The 13,299-nt window shown below is 42.4% G+C and overlaps 1 protein-coding gene across 1 annotated transcript in view; it reads right to left on the reverse strand.

The window, feature by feature from the left end:
• Positions 1 to 13,299, reverse strand: part of grm5b (glutamate receptor, metabotropic 5b) — a 432,178-nt gene that overhangs the window by 13,025 nt on the left and 405,854 nt on the right. The window contains exon 7 of the mRNA XM_067986328.1: positions 4,907 to 5,846. Coding sequence (XP_067842429.1) covers positions 4,907 to 5,846 — 940 coding nt within the window. The remainder of the gene's footprint in view (positions 1 to 4,906; positions 5,847 to 13,299) is intronic.

A 13,299-nucleotide genomic window follows, 5' to 3' on the forward strand; every position in this document is an offset into this window, starting at 1 on the left:
ATTAAATTTGAAAATGACATGATAACATGAATGATGTAATGAAGCCTTTATATAGAACAGTCAGGTCGATGTGTTGACAACTCAACAGTTTGAGTGCTACAGGGGAAGTAAAAGACTGGAAGGCTACTTTGACAGTAATTGCGTTTGAAGTAAATGTCTTAAGATTGACATTAATTGAATTTAAACAGTTAGGAAATAAACTTGTATTGAAATCATGAGTCATATGAGTTTTGTGTAGGATATGTAATCGTCTGCAAAGGTGAGAAAGAAGCAGATATTGACAAATGAGAAAACAGTTCCCTGGATACATTTAAATTAATTAAAAGTAGATAACATTTATGAATTAGTCTGCCAATTCCCTCAAAGTTTTATTTAATTTTAAATGAAGGACATATCCAGTTATCAGTGTTGAGTGCTTGGGGTTTCATCCCAAGGGCCTGTGATTCTCACATTTATTAGTAGCTAATTTGATTCTGTTGAGTTAAGGAGTTCCAGTTATACATTCTGACTGAAGAGTGCAGTCACTGAAACAGTATTGTACTGTAGGGAACTGTCTGATAGTTCATTTCCAATAACTGCCAGGTCTCAAGTTCAGAGCATGAACTCACATAACCAGCTGTTGTTGGCATGTGTACAGTTGATTCATAACAGTCACATTGGGCGGCATGCGTTGTATCAGCGTTTATCAGATATACAGTAGGCAGGCACTGGCTTCAATTTTGCACACAGTTTAAACTACACCAACATTAAAGAAGTGAGCCTTTGGCTCAGTGGTTGCATTCCTGCCTGAATCAGGCGGTGAAGGGCTCATGCCCCACTCCAGGTGGCCAGTGGAGACTAAAATATGACATCCAACAGGGTACTTGCATCTGGATGGAGTGACCACTGGCTCACTGGTAGTGTTCCCATCTTTGAGTCAGAAGGGCTGGTTATGGGCCCCACTCCAGACAGCCCCAGGGAACAGAGATTGGAGTATCGGCTCTGAATACTGGGTTGATGTCTGGGGGGAGGGGGGGGATACTTGCATCCGATGGGTCCCCCCACCCCCATAAAGGATAGGTGAGGCTCTTTAATATTGGTTGTAGCCCATCTAGGAGAAGGTACTTCAAAGATAAAAACCGTGAGGAAGACAACAGGAAATCACCTCAGCTAATCTTCCCTAGTAAGAGGATCAAGAATCTCATAGAACACAATGGACGGATGGATCAACATGAAAGGATTTTCAAATGATGACATTGGCCCCATATTTTCAAGGCTATATTTTACAACACTTTCATATCAGGTTTTATATTACAGTAGAAACTTGAATTTCATTCTTGCTATTTTCTTAAAATTGCTTTTTTGACTGGATTCACTAGAAATTATTGTCCTTTCAAGAATAAATTATGAAATCTTATTGAACAGTTTAAAGAGCTATTTTATAAATGATTGAGACGGTTTAGTGATGCAGTAGATTACAGCAATATCCCTTCACCTTTCGGCCCTGACTTTGAATCATCCAGACAGAATTAAATTATCTGATGGTTAATAAGGGTCCTAAATTTGCAGTAATTCCAACCTTGCTTCCAGTGGATGCCATTCTGCATCACAAAACTGCCCATAATTCAGCACAATTATCACTGATTCAGCAACCCCATTTAGATTGGTAAAGGAAGTGGAAATATCTTAGTGGGGCAGTGATCTATTTTGAGGTTAGAACTGAAGCACTGTGAATATGATTTTCCCTGGTACATTTGGTAATGGTTTCACCACTCGCCTTTGTTAATAAATATTCCACTTGCAACTCCCCATAATCGTAAAGCATATATGTATTTTTACACTAAGCTTGACCTTGAGTCTTGTTCCACTGATGGGCAAATTACAAATTATGACTATGGCTTTGGAAGCACTAGAAAATGCATTTTCGTTTATCTGTTAGTAATAGAATAAAATCAAGAAAATCAGTATAGGAAAGTGGCTCAGTAACATTGGGCTGCCCCCTTGTTGACTGGCCATCTGGTAGACAGTAGTATGGGGAAAATTAGAAGCAAGGTGGTATAAGAGGACTGTCAATAACTGGAACAGATATTTACTTCAGTCAACAGTAGTATCCCTTCTTATTGCCCATGAGGAGAAAATCATAATGCTGCAATTAAGTGCAGAGAAGAGATATCTTCAATTCACCACACCAAATTCACAAAAAAAATCCTGTGAAGATGTTTATTTTCTTGGATCCACCCACAGCAAAGGGGTGAATGTAACCCTGCCCGCCCAGTGAAAACTGGGAGACTTGACCACCAATATCCCTGCTGCTTGTCCGAGCAGGCAGCAGGGACACCTGCCTGAAACCGGCTGGGTCCTTCTTTAAATATGCAGATCAGTGTTCAATGATGTTATGAAGCCCTAACTACAAATTTAACTGGTGACCTAAGCGGGAAGCCATTGTGACTTTTCCGCCAGGTGAAGACAGTGGAAAGAGGAGCCGGGACCAGACGCAGCCGAAACAGGTAAGTTCTTTTTACATTTTTTAAACTTTCCACGTGGGGCTAGGAGTAGCAGACGTGCTCTTCCGGATGCCACAAAAAAAGTTTAGGCCACCCCCTTCCCAAACGAAAGTCCCTCCTAAAACTCCCTCTCCACTACTTAGCTGAGTTCCGGTGATCTTTTCTTTGGTGCTGACTGGCAGCCTCCTGCCACCTAACATTCTACTCCCGCCCTCTGGCCAGCTATCACTTCCCATCTATTTCGGGTGGGCCACTGACCGGGGCATACAGATGAGGCCCGAGAGTTAACACCACGTAAGCCTCGTGCTTCTGGGTGCTTTGGCGCACATCTTGGCCCCTTCCCGCACCGGGTTAAAATTACGCCTCTACGGTCTCATTACGATATAGTGACGATATATGTATTGCAACCTGTACTAGTTCATCAGCTAGATTTTCCAATTGATGTTTCTGAACTGGCATCATGGTGGGTAGCAGCACCAAAATGCTGCAGCGGTAGGACGTGGCTTTGTGCTTGCTGTTCACAGTTTCTGATTTTATTCCTGAGATATTGAATGGAGGGAACACAGAGAGGAAAAAAACTGTGGTGGTTAGCAATAGGTGTTGCAGAGGCCAGGGAGCATGACACTGTGTAGAAAGAGTTGTAGGTAAAAGTCAAATCTAAAAGTTAGCTGAATTGATTGTCTACGGGTGGTTATGATACTGGACTAGCAGCTTAGAGGTTTTGAATTCAAATCTCACCATGGTAAATTGTGAAATTGAATTGAATAATTCTGGTAATTTGTGGGTTAGCACCGTGAAAGCTCTGATTGTTGTATAAATCCAACTGGTTTATTGCTAAACTTCAGTGAAGGGGACGTGCCACCCCTACCCTGTCTAACCTACATGTGACTCCAGTCCCACAATATGTGGTTGATTCATAATGCCCCGACATCCCAATAACAAATAAAAAAACAGGGCCTGATCCTGGAACTTGACAAAGTGATCAAATTAGGAAATATTTAGGTGCTGCTGTCTATTTTTGTTTTTTTTAGCAAAGATAAAGCTCTGGCCTTTCCCAAATCAATCACTCCCTGTGAGAGGACTCATCTCTAGAACAGTGCTGCAAACTGTATATATAGCAGTGAAATAGAATGGTTGTGAAACTGCCTCACAATATCATACACTGTGAGTAACTGGAGTCTTACAAATGAGGTCGTTGCAATTTTTTTTGTCAGCTGAGTGTCTGAGACATATTGAGACCCATGGTTAAAAGTTTCCAAACCATGCTACTGAAAAATCCACATACATAGAGTTACTTTTGCCTGATATGGAGTGCACACACTCTCCCCATAGAAATACACAAGTCCACAAAATTTAGGTGCAGGCTGGCAACAGCCAAGGTATAGGGACTCGAACGGGTAGATTTTAACTTTCACCACCGGGCGGTAATCTCAGAGTTGTGGATCGACTGCCCGTTACACACCCTGCCCGTTACACACCCTGCCCGTTACACACCCTGCCCGATTTTCCTTTCCAGTGAAGTCAGTGTCAGAGTGGATCATGGGAGGTTGATCCGAAACGCTGAGATACAGCCGGGTGATGAAAGTTAATCTAACCCAAAGTGTCTGAATGGGTAATGTAGTTTAAACTAAGTAAAACCATACACTAGTACGGTTCCCATTGCCTGTCCAGCCAGGACCACCCTACTGTTAGACCATTGACTTGCAGGGTTATCTGGAACCAGATGGAAAGGATCCCAACCCCTAGTGACTGCTCTACTTGCACTGGAGAATCAAGAACAGTGCCCCAAACCTGCCTGGCTTAGGTGTCAGGTTACAATCTGTCACAGAGAATTCCACCAAATGTAAGGAATCTTACAACACCTGCTACTCCTTACATTTGTCCACCCCAGTCCACCACTGACATCTCCACATCATAATTCCATCAAGGTCAAGTAGTTTGGAAAGTATTTTTGACCATCAGACAAACTTAAAACAGCTGGTTATTTCATGATGGAAAATATATTCTATGTAACTGTAATGAAATCAATATAAATAAAATCTTTTGCCTAGATTCTTGTTTCTCGTTAAATATTTATAGTAAATTTTGCAGTCAATTTGTAATATAGTGAAGGTGTTAACTCATTTAAAATAAATGGGCTAATGCCTCCACTGCAATAGTGGAGAGGAGAATTTCAGACTGATACCTTAAACATTTGTATGCAAATATCCCATTGCATAATCTTGGTGCCAATGTCATCAAATACTCAAAAGTTATCTTAAATGTATATATGCTTGTCTAGTATTAATCTATCGATAGATATACACTCATGGCAGAATGAGATGGAACATACAGAATAATCCGTATAAACGCACAACAAATATTTGAGGAGGTTTGGTGATTTGGTTCATGTTATTACAATCCAACACCATTCTTATTCTTACCTTAGAGTTTCCCCAGATGATCCTCTCCTTTTCCATAAGTTAACCAAACTGCTGGAACGGCTAGCGGCAGAGGATGACTTCCCATCACCAACATGCATTCGGACGACGGTGGATGTGGTAAATGCGCTGCGCACGTTCCGTTCAGGTTTAGCCAGGATGATGTACACTTTCGGAACAAACATACAGCCCAGTGCCACCGTGGCACTTAGACTAACAGAGAAACACATGGTAATGATCTTGTAGTTGCTTCCAAAATAGATGGGTACAAAGGCGAGCCATATGATACAGGTGGTGTACATGGTAAACGCAATGTACTTGGCTTCATTAAAATTGGCAGGGACATTCCGGGTTTTAAAAGCATAGAACGTGCAGCTTAAAATCAACAGGCCATTGTATCCAAGGGGAGCAACCACAGCTATGTTGGTGGTGTTACATATCAGCTTGACGTCTCGGATGGTTGGGTAATCATAAATGACTTCCGGTGGCTCCATTATGAAAAGGGAAACAATAATCCCTAACTGGATACATATCAGCATAGAAGCAATTACTAGCTGGGCACAAGCACTCATAAACCTGGGCTTCTTGGTGCAGATCTTCTTTTTGCTGCCAGCAAGGATTCTTGCAATCCGATTGGTTTTCGTCACCAGGGCGGAGTAGCTCATCGCAGGGGACAGACCAATTCCGATTCTCTGAAGATAACAGTAAATCTTTTGGGGTTTGGCGATGAGAGAGAAGGTGCACAGGTAGCCGAGAAAGATTCCCACTAGAATGATATAGCAAAGTTCCCGGCTGGATGACTTGACCACAGGAGTATCCCGGTACACCATAAATATGAACATTACAAACATGGTGGCCAGGAGACCCAGACAGGCAAAGACAACAGCAGCGATGGGCTCAGGCTCTCCCCACCTGAGGTATTTCACTGGAATTCTTTCACAGTCTGCAAAAGAAAAAAGCAGATTACTTTTTGTGAACATAATATTGCGTATAAACCAATTAACTGTGTCAAAACGGAAGCAACCTGTGGCTAGACAACTGGAGAATTCTTGTTCTTATTACATCTCCCTGAGGGGTTGTCGGACAAACTTCCAACTGATTCTAGTCACTCTCCATAGAAACATAGGAATGATTAAAGGGTATTCAGTCCATCCATTTTCAATTACCTCTTGGCCCAGTATCAAGCCCACATTTCCATACCCATAGCTAAACCAGGTCCCCGCCCCTTTCCTTGTCAAATCTTTCAACTGAGTCAGCAGAATATTAGAGTTTGCCTCACTTTGTTAGGCACGTTCAACAGATTGTGTCATTCACCCTCCTCAGTATTCTGTTTGGTCTTCTAACTTTCCCCATATAACGTCATACCACTTTCTGCATCTAGATCTTCTTCTTAAGAATATTCTTCTTAAGAATATTTAATAATGCCCAGTACCAAGGAGCATTCATTATCAATGGTTATCTGGTCAGTTGCTAAACCTCTGCAGAGCACTTATGAGTTTATTCCATTTCTTAGATCATCCTGTTTCTTCAGTTAGATTCATTGCAATCTTAAACATTCAAGGCAAAACACTCACATCAAGCTAAGTATAAAAATAAACAGTGAAGAATAAATAATTCAAGTAAACTGGCTGAAAGAAAAGCCCCTTTTAGAATTGGGGGCAATAAGTATGAAGTAAAGTGTTCCAAGATAACTGAAAACCAAATCTGAGCATGGTGTATGCCATTTGGACAGAGTTAAAAAAACGACTGCTGAATGAGGTAGCAAGTTTAGACAGAATTACTTTATTCAGTGCAGACTAGAAAGAGTAGGTGTGAATCATAAGGGTGCATTCCGTGGGACACAAAACTTCCAGCCGAGCGGCCTATGTGTTACTGGGTTTGTTTTATCGTTGTCAAAAGCATTGTATTAATGACATTAATGTTACTTCTAAGCAATTATTAAAACAATGTTATTGTGGGTTCTTTCACCACTAATGCGTGGTGCCATTCTTATAATGCCACTTTCTCTCTCACCTGACGAAGGAGATAATCTCCAAAAGCTTGTGATTTTCAAATAAAACAGTTGGACTATAACCTGGTGTTGTAAGATTCCTTACAACTTTCCATAGAAACATTAGGTGAAATCATAGGGTAAATTTTGCGAGGCTCCGCGTCAAATATTCTGATCTATGCTCCTGTTGATTCACGCCCGGCATCAGGTGTAGAGCTTCACAAAATTTACTCTAAATATCAAGCTGCCAGTAAACAAATCAAATATATTGTAATTCAGATATGCCTAAGCTGCTGATTAGCTTTGCAAGTAGAGCAAAAGAGAAAAGTGATAATTTAACCCATTTTTCTAGGCAGGCTAATTAACATGCCTATTAGTAATAGACTATTAAATAAGATTCATCTGATGATGTGTCAGTATATTTTGTTATGGCTGGCCAATTTATTACATAATAAACAAAAAAAAGTAGGTCCTGAAATTCCAGGAGTGCGGCAGAACAGAACTTCCAGCTACCCATGGAGGTGGACGCAAACCCCACCCCAAATTGCAAGGCCAGGGTCATCAACATATCTGGGGTAGATGACTCCTGCCTGTAAGAGTGCTTTAGAGGCACCCAGCCATTCTTCTGAGAGGCCAAAGAGAGGCTTGGGAAGGCCTGAGGAGGAACATACCTTTTCTGCTCCTAAAGGAGGAAGAAGGTCTTCTTTTGAAGGCAATCAATCCCCTCTAGGATTGATTTTCGTTCCCTGGTTCAGCCTTGGGGCCTTAATAAGGTCCTCAATGGAATGCACAAGTAAGAGTTCCACTGGGCTTTACAAGGACGTGATGGGTTGCATTCCTACAGTAGCCCGGGAACCCAGTCACTTAGGGAGACAGGCCGAAGTCTCGCCCAATCTCCCCCAACCAGGATTCTGTGTGCTAATTACACAGGGCAAAATTCTGTGCTAAATTCCAACCGCTTGGCAGGTGGTGTGGGCTTTCCAACATCTCCAGCGGCCAAAAATCTCAGGGTTGTTCTATGTAAAAGTAGTTAAATGTTCAGTAATCATTGGTTTTGAGCAGAAGGGATTCCCAACAAAGGGAATGTTCATTATTGCTGAAATTAGATTTTGGAAAAATTGTTTGCTACCTGTAGTACATCATAGCTGACATCTAATTGAAATATTGAAAGCTGGATTGGTCTCTGTGGAAAATCCATCTCCATCGCTGCCATTCTATTTCCTGGTAATTCATCCTTTTCAGCTTGCCTATAACCCATTCCAAATCTCATACAGGAATGGTCACTATTCCTGCACCCAGATGATAAGCCATGCAGGAAGGAGCAACATTTCTCACAGTCATGAGAAGCTATCAGTCTCTGGCGACAGGAGAGGTGGCTATTGTGCTGCATGGATGTGGGTGTTGAGTACGAACAGAAGTTGTTCCCAACAAAGGAATTGGTTTATAATAGAAATGTAAAAGGACATTTCCTCCAGTCGGATGGCTTGAAGGAGAATTACAAGCATAAAGTTTTAAAATTTGATTTTTAAATGAGATTCCAATGGCATTTAATAAAATTCTTAAAGTTATTGGGGTAGAAATTGGACCTTGTTGCACCCATTTTACAGACGATTAGGTCAGACCTGGCGACTGCCTAGAAACAGCCATTAGGCCCCTTGTATATGTAAGTGAGGGGCCTAACTCCTGTTTTAAGACCCCTCTGCCAAATTGGGCAGCATGGAATGGCACAGGCACTGGGTCTGCTCTGCTGAGGCTCTTCATCGGCTGCTGTGACCTAATCAGTGACTAACACCAACAGAACAGTTAATTTTCTTTTAAACGTTCCTATGGAGCCAGGAAGAGCAGGAGTGCTCCCCAACTCCACAGTATCTTGGTTGCCTTCGCTCCCATTGCCGCTCTACCCCCAATTTTGGTCAGGCCTAAGTCCTCCCAGTTGGAGCTGTTGGCCAGGGGCTGCAGAAACTACTGAGTTTATTCCGAACTGCTGACACACAGGCAACAGCAACTTTTGAACTGAAGTAACCTGAGATTCCGAACTGCTGACACACAGGCAAAAGCAACTTTTGAACTGAAGTAACCTGAGTTCAGTCGCTGGCCTGAGCTGGCTGGAACCGGTTTGAATTAGCTAAGTTTTGTGAAAGACAAAGGAGATGTGATAAGACACAAGTCCTTATTTAGAAAAGGCGTAATGAGGTAATGCTACCTAAGTCCTTGGGACAGAGCCAATGAGGAGAAGACACAGACTAGGCGAGCAAGCTTAAACCAAAGGGAGAGAGAGACAGCACAGCTTGAAGAGATAAGATTCGGAATAAGAATGAAGAATCTGGGGCGTGGAGCCAGAGCGAAGACTCCGGAGACCAACCATCGCGGAAGTCGAAGAACCTACGTCAGGGACGTAGAGACGACGTCGAGAGAAAGAGAGAGAACGGAACGCCTGGCCAGCGTCAGCTCTCCTTTTTGGGTATTATCCTTTATATTCTGTGACCACTCAGGGAGTGTCAGAGAAACCTAGTGGGTGTGCGTTTAGATCCTAGTTTGGGTATAAAATTGTATAACCTGGTGCAAACTGCATGTCTATATCTAACCAGACGTATAAGCTATATGTATATGATCTAACGACGTGAGCAAAGCGAATTGAGAGTTAAGAGAGAATTGACTCTTCTCCTCTTTGTACTAAGCCAATAACCGTAACCGGTGACCTCCGGTCAACAGGGCACATGGTCCCTGCATGCCACCCATTTCAGGTGAGAAATATAGAAACTAACAAAGCTAAGAAATTACCTAAATTGTGATCCTAAAAATACTCCATGCTTAATTGCCTGTCATCTTATTAAGCGTAATTAGATAGGTAGTTAAACTGCTATTGAGATGGCTTTGATGTTTTTTCCTCTTAAGCTGTAAATAATTAGCAACTTGTTAGCTTGGGACGAGTTCTGGAGCAAGGGGGATCTGTTCAAAATCGATGGGTTGCACCTCAACAGAGCTGGGACCAATGTCCTCGTGGAGAGGTTAGCTGGTGCTGTGAGGAGGGTTTAAACTAATTTGGCAGGGGGATGGGCACCAGAATGAAACATTCAAGAGGAGAAACAAGGTGCACAGAGGATGGGAGAGACAAATAGCATTAGAGTAAAGAATAGTCCAGAAATAGGGGGATCAGACAGGAGGTAAGGCAGCCTAAGATGAGTTTGGAGTGCATGTGTGTAAATGCAAGTAGCGTGATACATAAAGTTGGTGAGCTGCAGTAACAAGTCGTCACATGGGACTATGATATAGTGACAATAGCAGAGACCTGGCTCAAAGAAGGGGAGGATTGGATACTTAATATTCCTGGCTACAAGGTATTCAGGAAAGATAGGGAAGGAAAGAAATGGGCTGGGGGGGGGGGGGGGGGTAGGGATGGTGGCAGTATTGATCAAAGAAACTATTATAGCACTGGAAAGGGATGATGTAGTTGAGGGGGTCAAAGACAGAATCCATTTGGTTAGAATTAACAATAGAGGAGCTATGACGCTACTGGGTGTACACTACAGGCCACCAAGTAGTGGGAAGGAGATAGAGGAGCAAATTTGCAGGCAACTTACAGAAAGATGCAAGAATTATAGAGTAGTGATAATGGGGGACTTCAATTATTCCAATATAGACGGGGACAGTAACAGTGTAAAGGGCAAAGAGGGGGAGGAATTCCTCAAATGTGTACAAGACATTTTTCTCCCAAATCTAGAGCCCCCTGATGTCAAGGAGCATACAGGGTATGATAAGGCAAAAAAGGAAAGCTTATGTCAGACACCGAGAACTCAATACTACAGAAAGCCTAAAGGAGTATAAAAAGTGCAGGGGTGAAATTAAAAAGGAAATTAGGAAAGCAAAGAGAGGGCATGAAAAAATATTGGCAAGTAAAATCAAGGAAAACCCAAAGATGTTTTCTAAATACATTAAGAGCAAGAGGATAACTAAGGAAAGAATAGGGTCTATTAGAGACCAAAAAGGTAACCCAAGTGTGGAGGCAGTATGGTTCTTAATGAACACTTTGCGTCTGTCTTCACAAAAGAGAGAGACGATGCAGACATTGTAGTTAAGGAAGAGGAGTGTGAAATATTGGATGAGATAAACTTAGTGAGAGAGGAAGTATTAAGGGGATTAGCATCTTTGAAAGTGGATAATTCACCAGGGCCGGATGAAATGTATCCCAGGCTGTTAAAAGAAGCAAGGGAGGAAATAGCGGCAGCTCTGACCATCATTTTCCAATCCTCACTGGATACAGGCGTGGTGCCGGAGGATTAGAGGACTAACGTTGTACCGTTGTTTAAAAAGGGATCAGACCGAGTAATTACAGGCCAGTCAGTCTAACCTTGGTGGTGGGCAAATTATTAGAATCAATTCTGAGGAACAGGATAAACCGTCACTTAGAAAAGCACGGATTAATCAAGGACAGTCAGCATGGATTTGTTAAGGGAAGGTCTTGTCTCACTAACTTGATTTAATTTTTTGAAGCGGTAACAAGGAGGGTTGATGAGGGTACTGCATTTGATGTAGTCTATATGGATTTTAGAAAGGCTTTTGACCAGGTCGCAAATGGCCAAAAAGTACAAGCCCGTGGGATCCAAGGGAGAGTGGCAAGTTGGATCCAAAATTGGCTCAGTGGCAGGAAGCAAAGGGTAATGGTTAACGAGTGTTTTTGTGACTGGAAGGCTGTTCCAGTGGGGTTCCACAGGGCTCAGTACTAGGTCCTTTGCTTTTTGTGATATATATTAATGATTTGGACTTAAATGTAGGGGGCATGATTAAGAAGTTTGCAGATGATACAAAATTGGCCGCGTAGTAGATAGTGAGGAGGAAAGCTGTAGACTGCAGGAAGATATCAATGGACTGGTCAGGTGGGCAGAAAAGTGGCAAATGGAATTCAATCCGGAGAAGTGTGAGGTAATGCATTTGGGGAGGGCAAACAAGGCAGGGGAATACACAATAAATGGGAGGATACTGAACGTGTAGAGGAAGTGAGGGGCTTTGGAGTGCATGTCCACAGATCCCTGAAGGTAGCAGGATTGGTAGATAAGGTGGTTAAGAAGGCATACGGAATACTTTCCTTTATTAGCCGAGGCATAGAATATAAGAGCAGGGAGGTTATGCTGGAACTATATAAAACACTGGTTAGGCCATAGCTTGAGTACTGTGTACCATTCTGGTCACCACATTACAGGAAGGATACAATTCCACTAGAGAGGGTACAAAGGAGATTTACGAGGATGTTGCCAGGGCTGGAGAATTTTAGCTATGAGGAAAGATTGGATAGGCTGGGGTTGTTCTCTTTGGAACAGAAGAGGCTGAGTGGAGATTTAATTGAGGTGTACAAAATTATGAGGGGTCTGGCTAGAGTGGATAGGAAGGACCTATTTCCTTTAGCAGAGGTCAATATTCAGGGGGCATAGATTTAGACTGATTGGTAGAAGGAATAGAGGGGAGCTGAGGAAAACATTTTTCAACCAGAGGGTGGTAGGGGTCTGGAACTCATTGCTTGAAAGAGTGGTAGAGGCAGAAACTCTCAACTCATTTAAAAAGTACTTGGATGTGCACCTGAAGTGCCATGATCTACAAGGCTATGGACCAAGTGCTGGAAAGTGAGATTAGGCTGGATGGCTCAGACTCGGCCGGCGCGGACACATTAGGCAAAATGGCCTCCTTTTCTGTCGTAAATTTTCCAAGATTCTTGATCAGTGTGTTTCCAGCCCAGTGAGTAAGGAAGCAGTGCTGGATCTAGTTCTGGGGAATGAAGTGGGGCAGGTGGAACGTGTTTCATTGGGGGAGCATTTGTGGAACAGCGATCATAAAATCATTAGGTTTAGATTAGTCCTGGAAAAGGACAAGGAACAATCAAATGTGGAAATACTTAACTGGAGGAGGGCTAATTTCAGTGAGTTAAAAAGGGATCTTGCCCAGGTGGATTGGAATCAAAAACTGGTAGGCAAAACAGAAATTGAACAATGGGAGGCCTTCCAGGAGGAGTTGGTTCAAGTAGAGAGTAGACACATTCCCACAAGGGGGAAAGGAAGGGCATTCAAAGCTTGAGCTCCCTGGATGACTAAAGATATAGAGATTAAAATGAAACAGAAAAAGGAGGCTTATGATAAATGTAAGGGTCATAATACAGTAGAGAACCAGGCTGAATACAGAAAGTACAGAGGAGATCTAAAAAAGGGAATAATATGGGCAAAGAGATAGTATGAGACTAGATTAGCGACTAACATAAAAGGGAACCCAAAAGTCTTTTATAAACATATAAATAGTAAAAGGGTAGTCAAATGAAGGGTGGGGCTGATTAGGGATGAAAAAGGAGATCTTCTTTTGGAGGCATAGGGCATGGCTGAGGTAGTAAATCAATACCTCATATCGGTCTTCCCTGGAGAAGAGG

This window comes from Heptranchias perlo, chromosome 6, assembly GCF_035084215.1.
Source record: "Heptranchias perlo isolate sHepPer1 chromosome 6, sHepPer1.hap1, whole genome shotgun sequence".
Taxonomy (NCBI): domain Eukaryota; kingdom Metazoa; phylum Chordata; class Chondrichthyes; order Hexanchiformes; family Hexanchidae; genus Heptranchias; species Heptranchias perlo.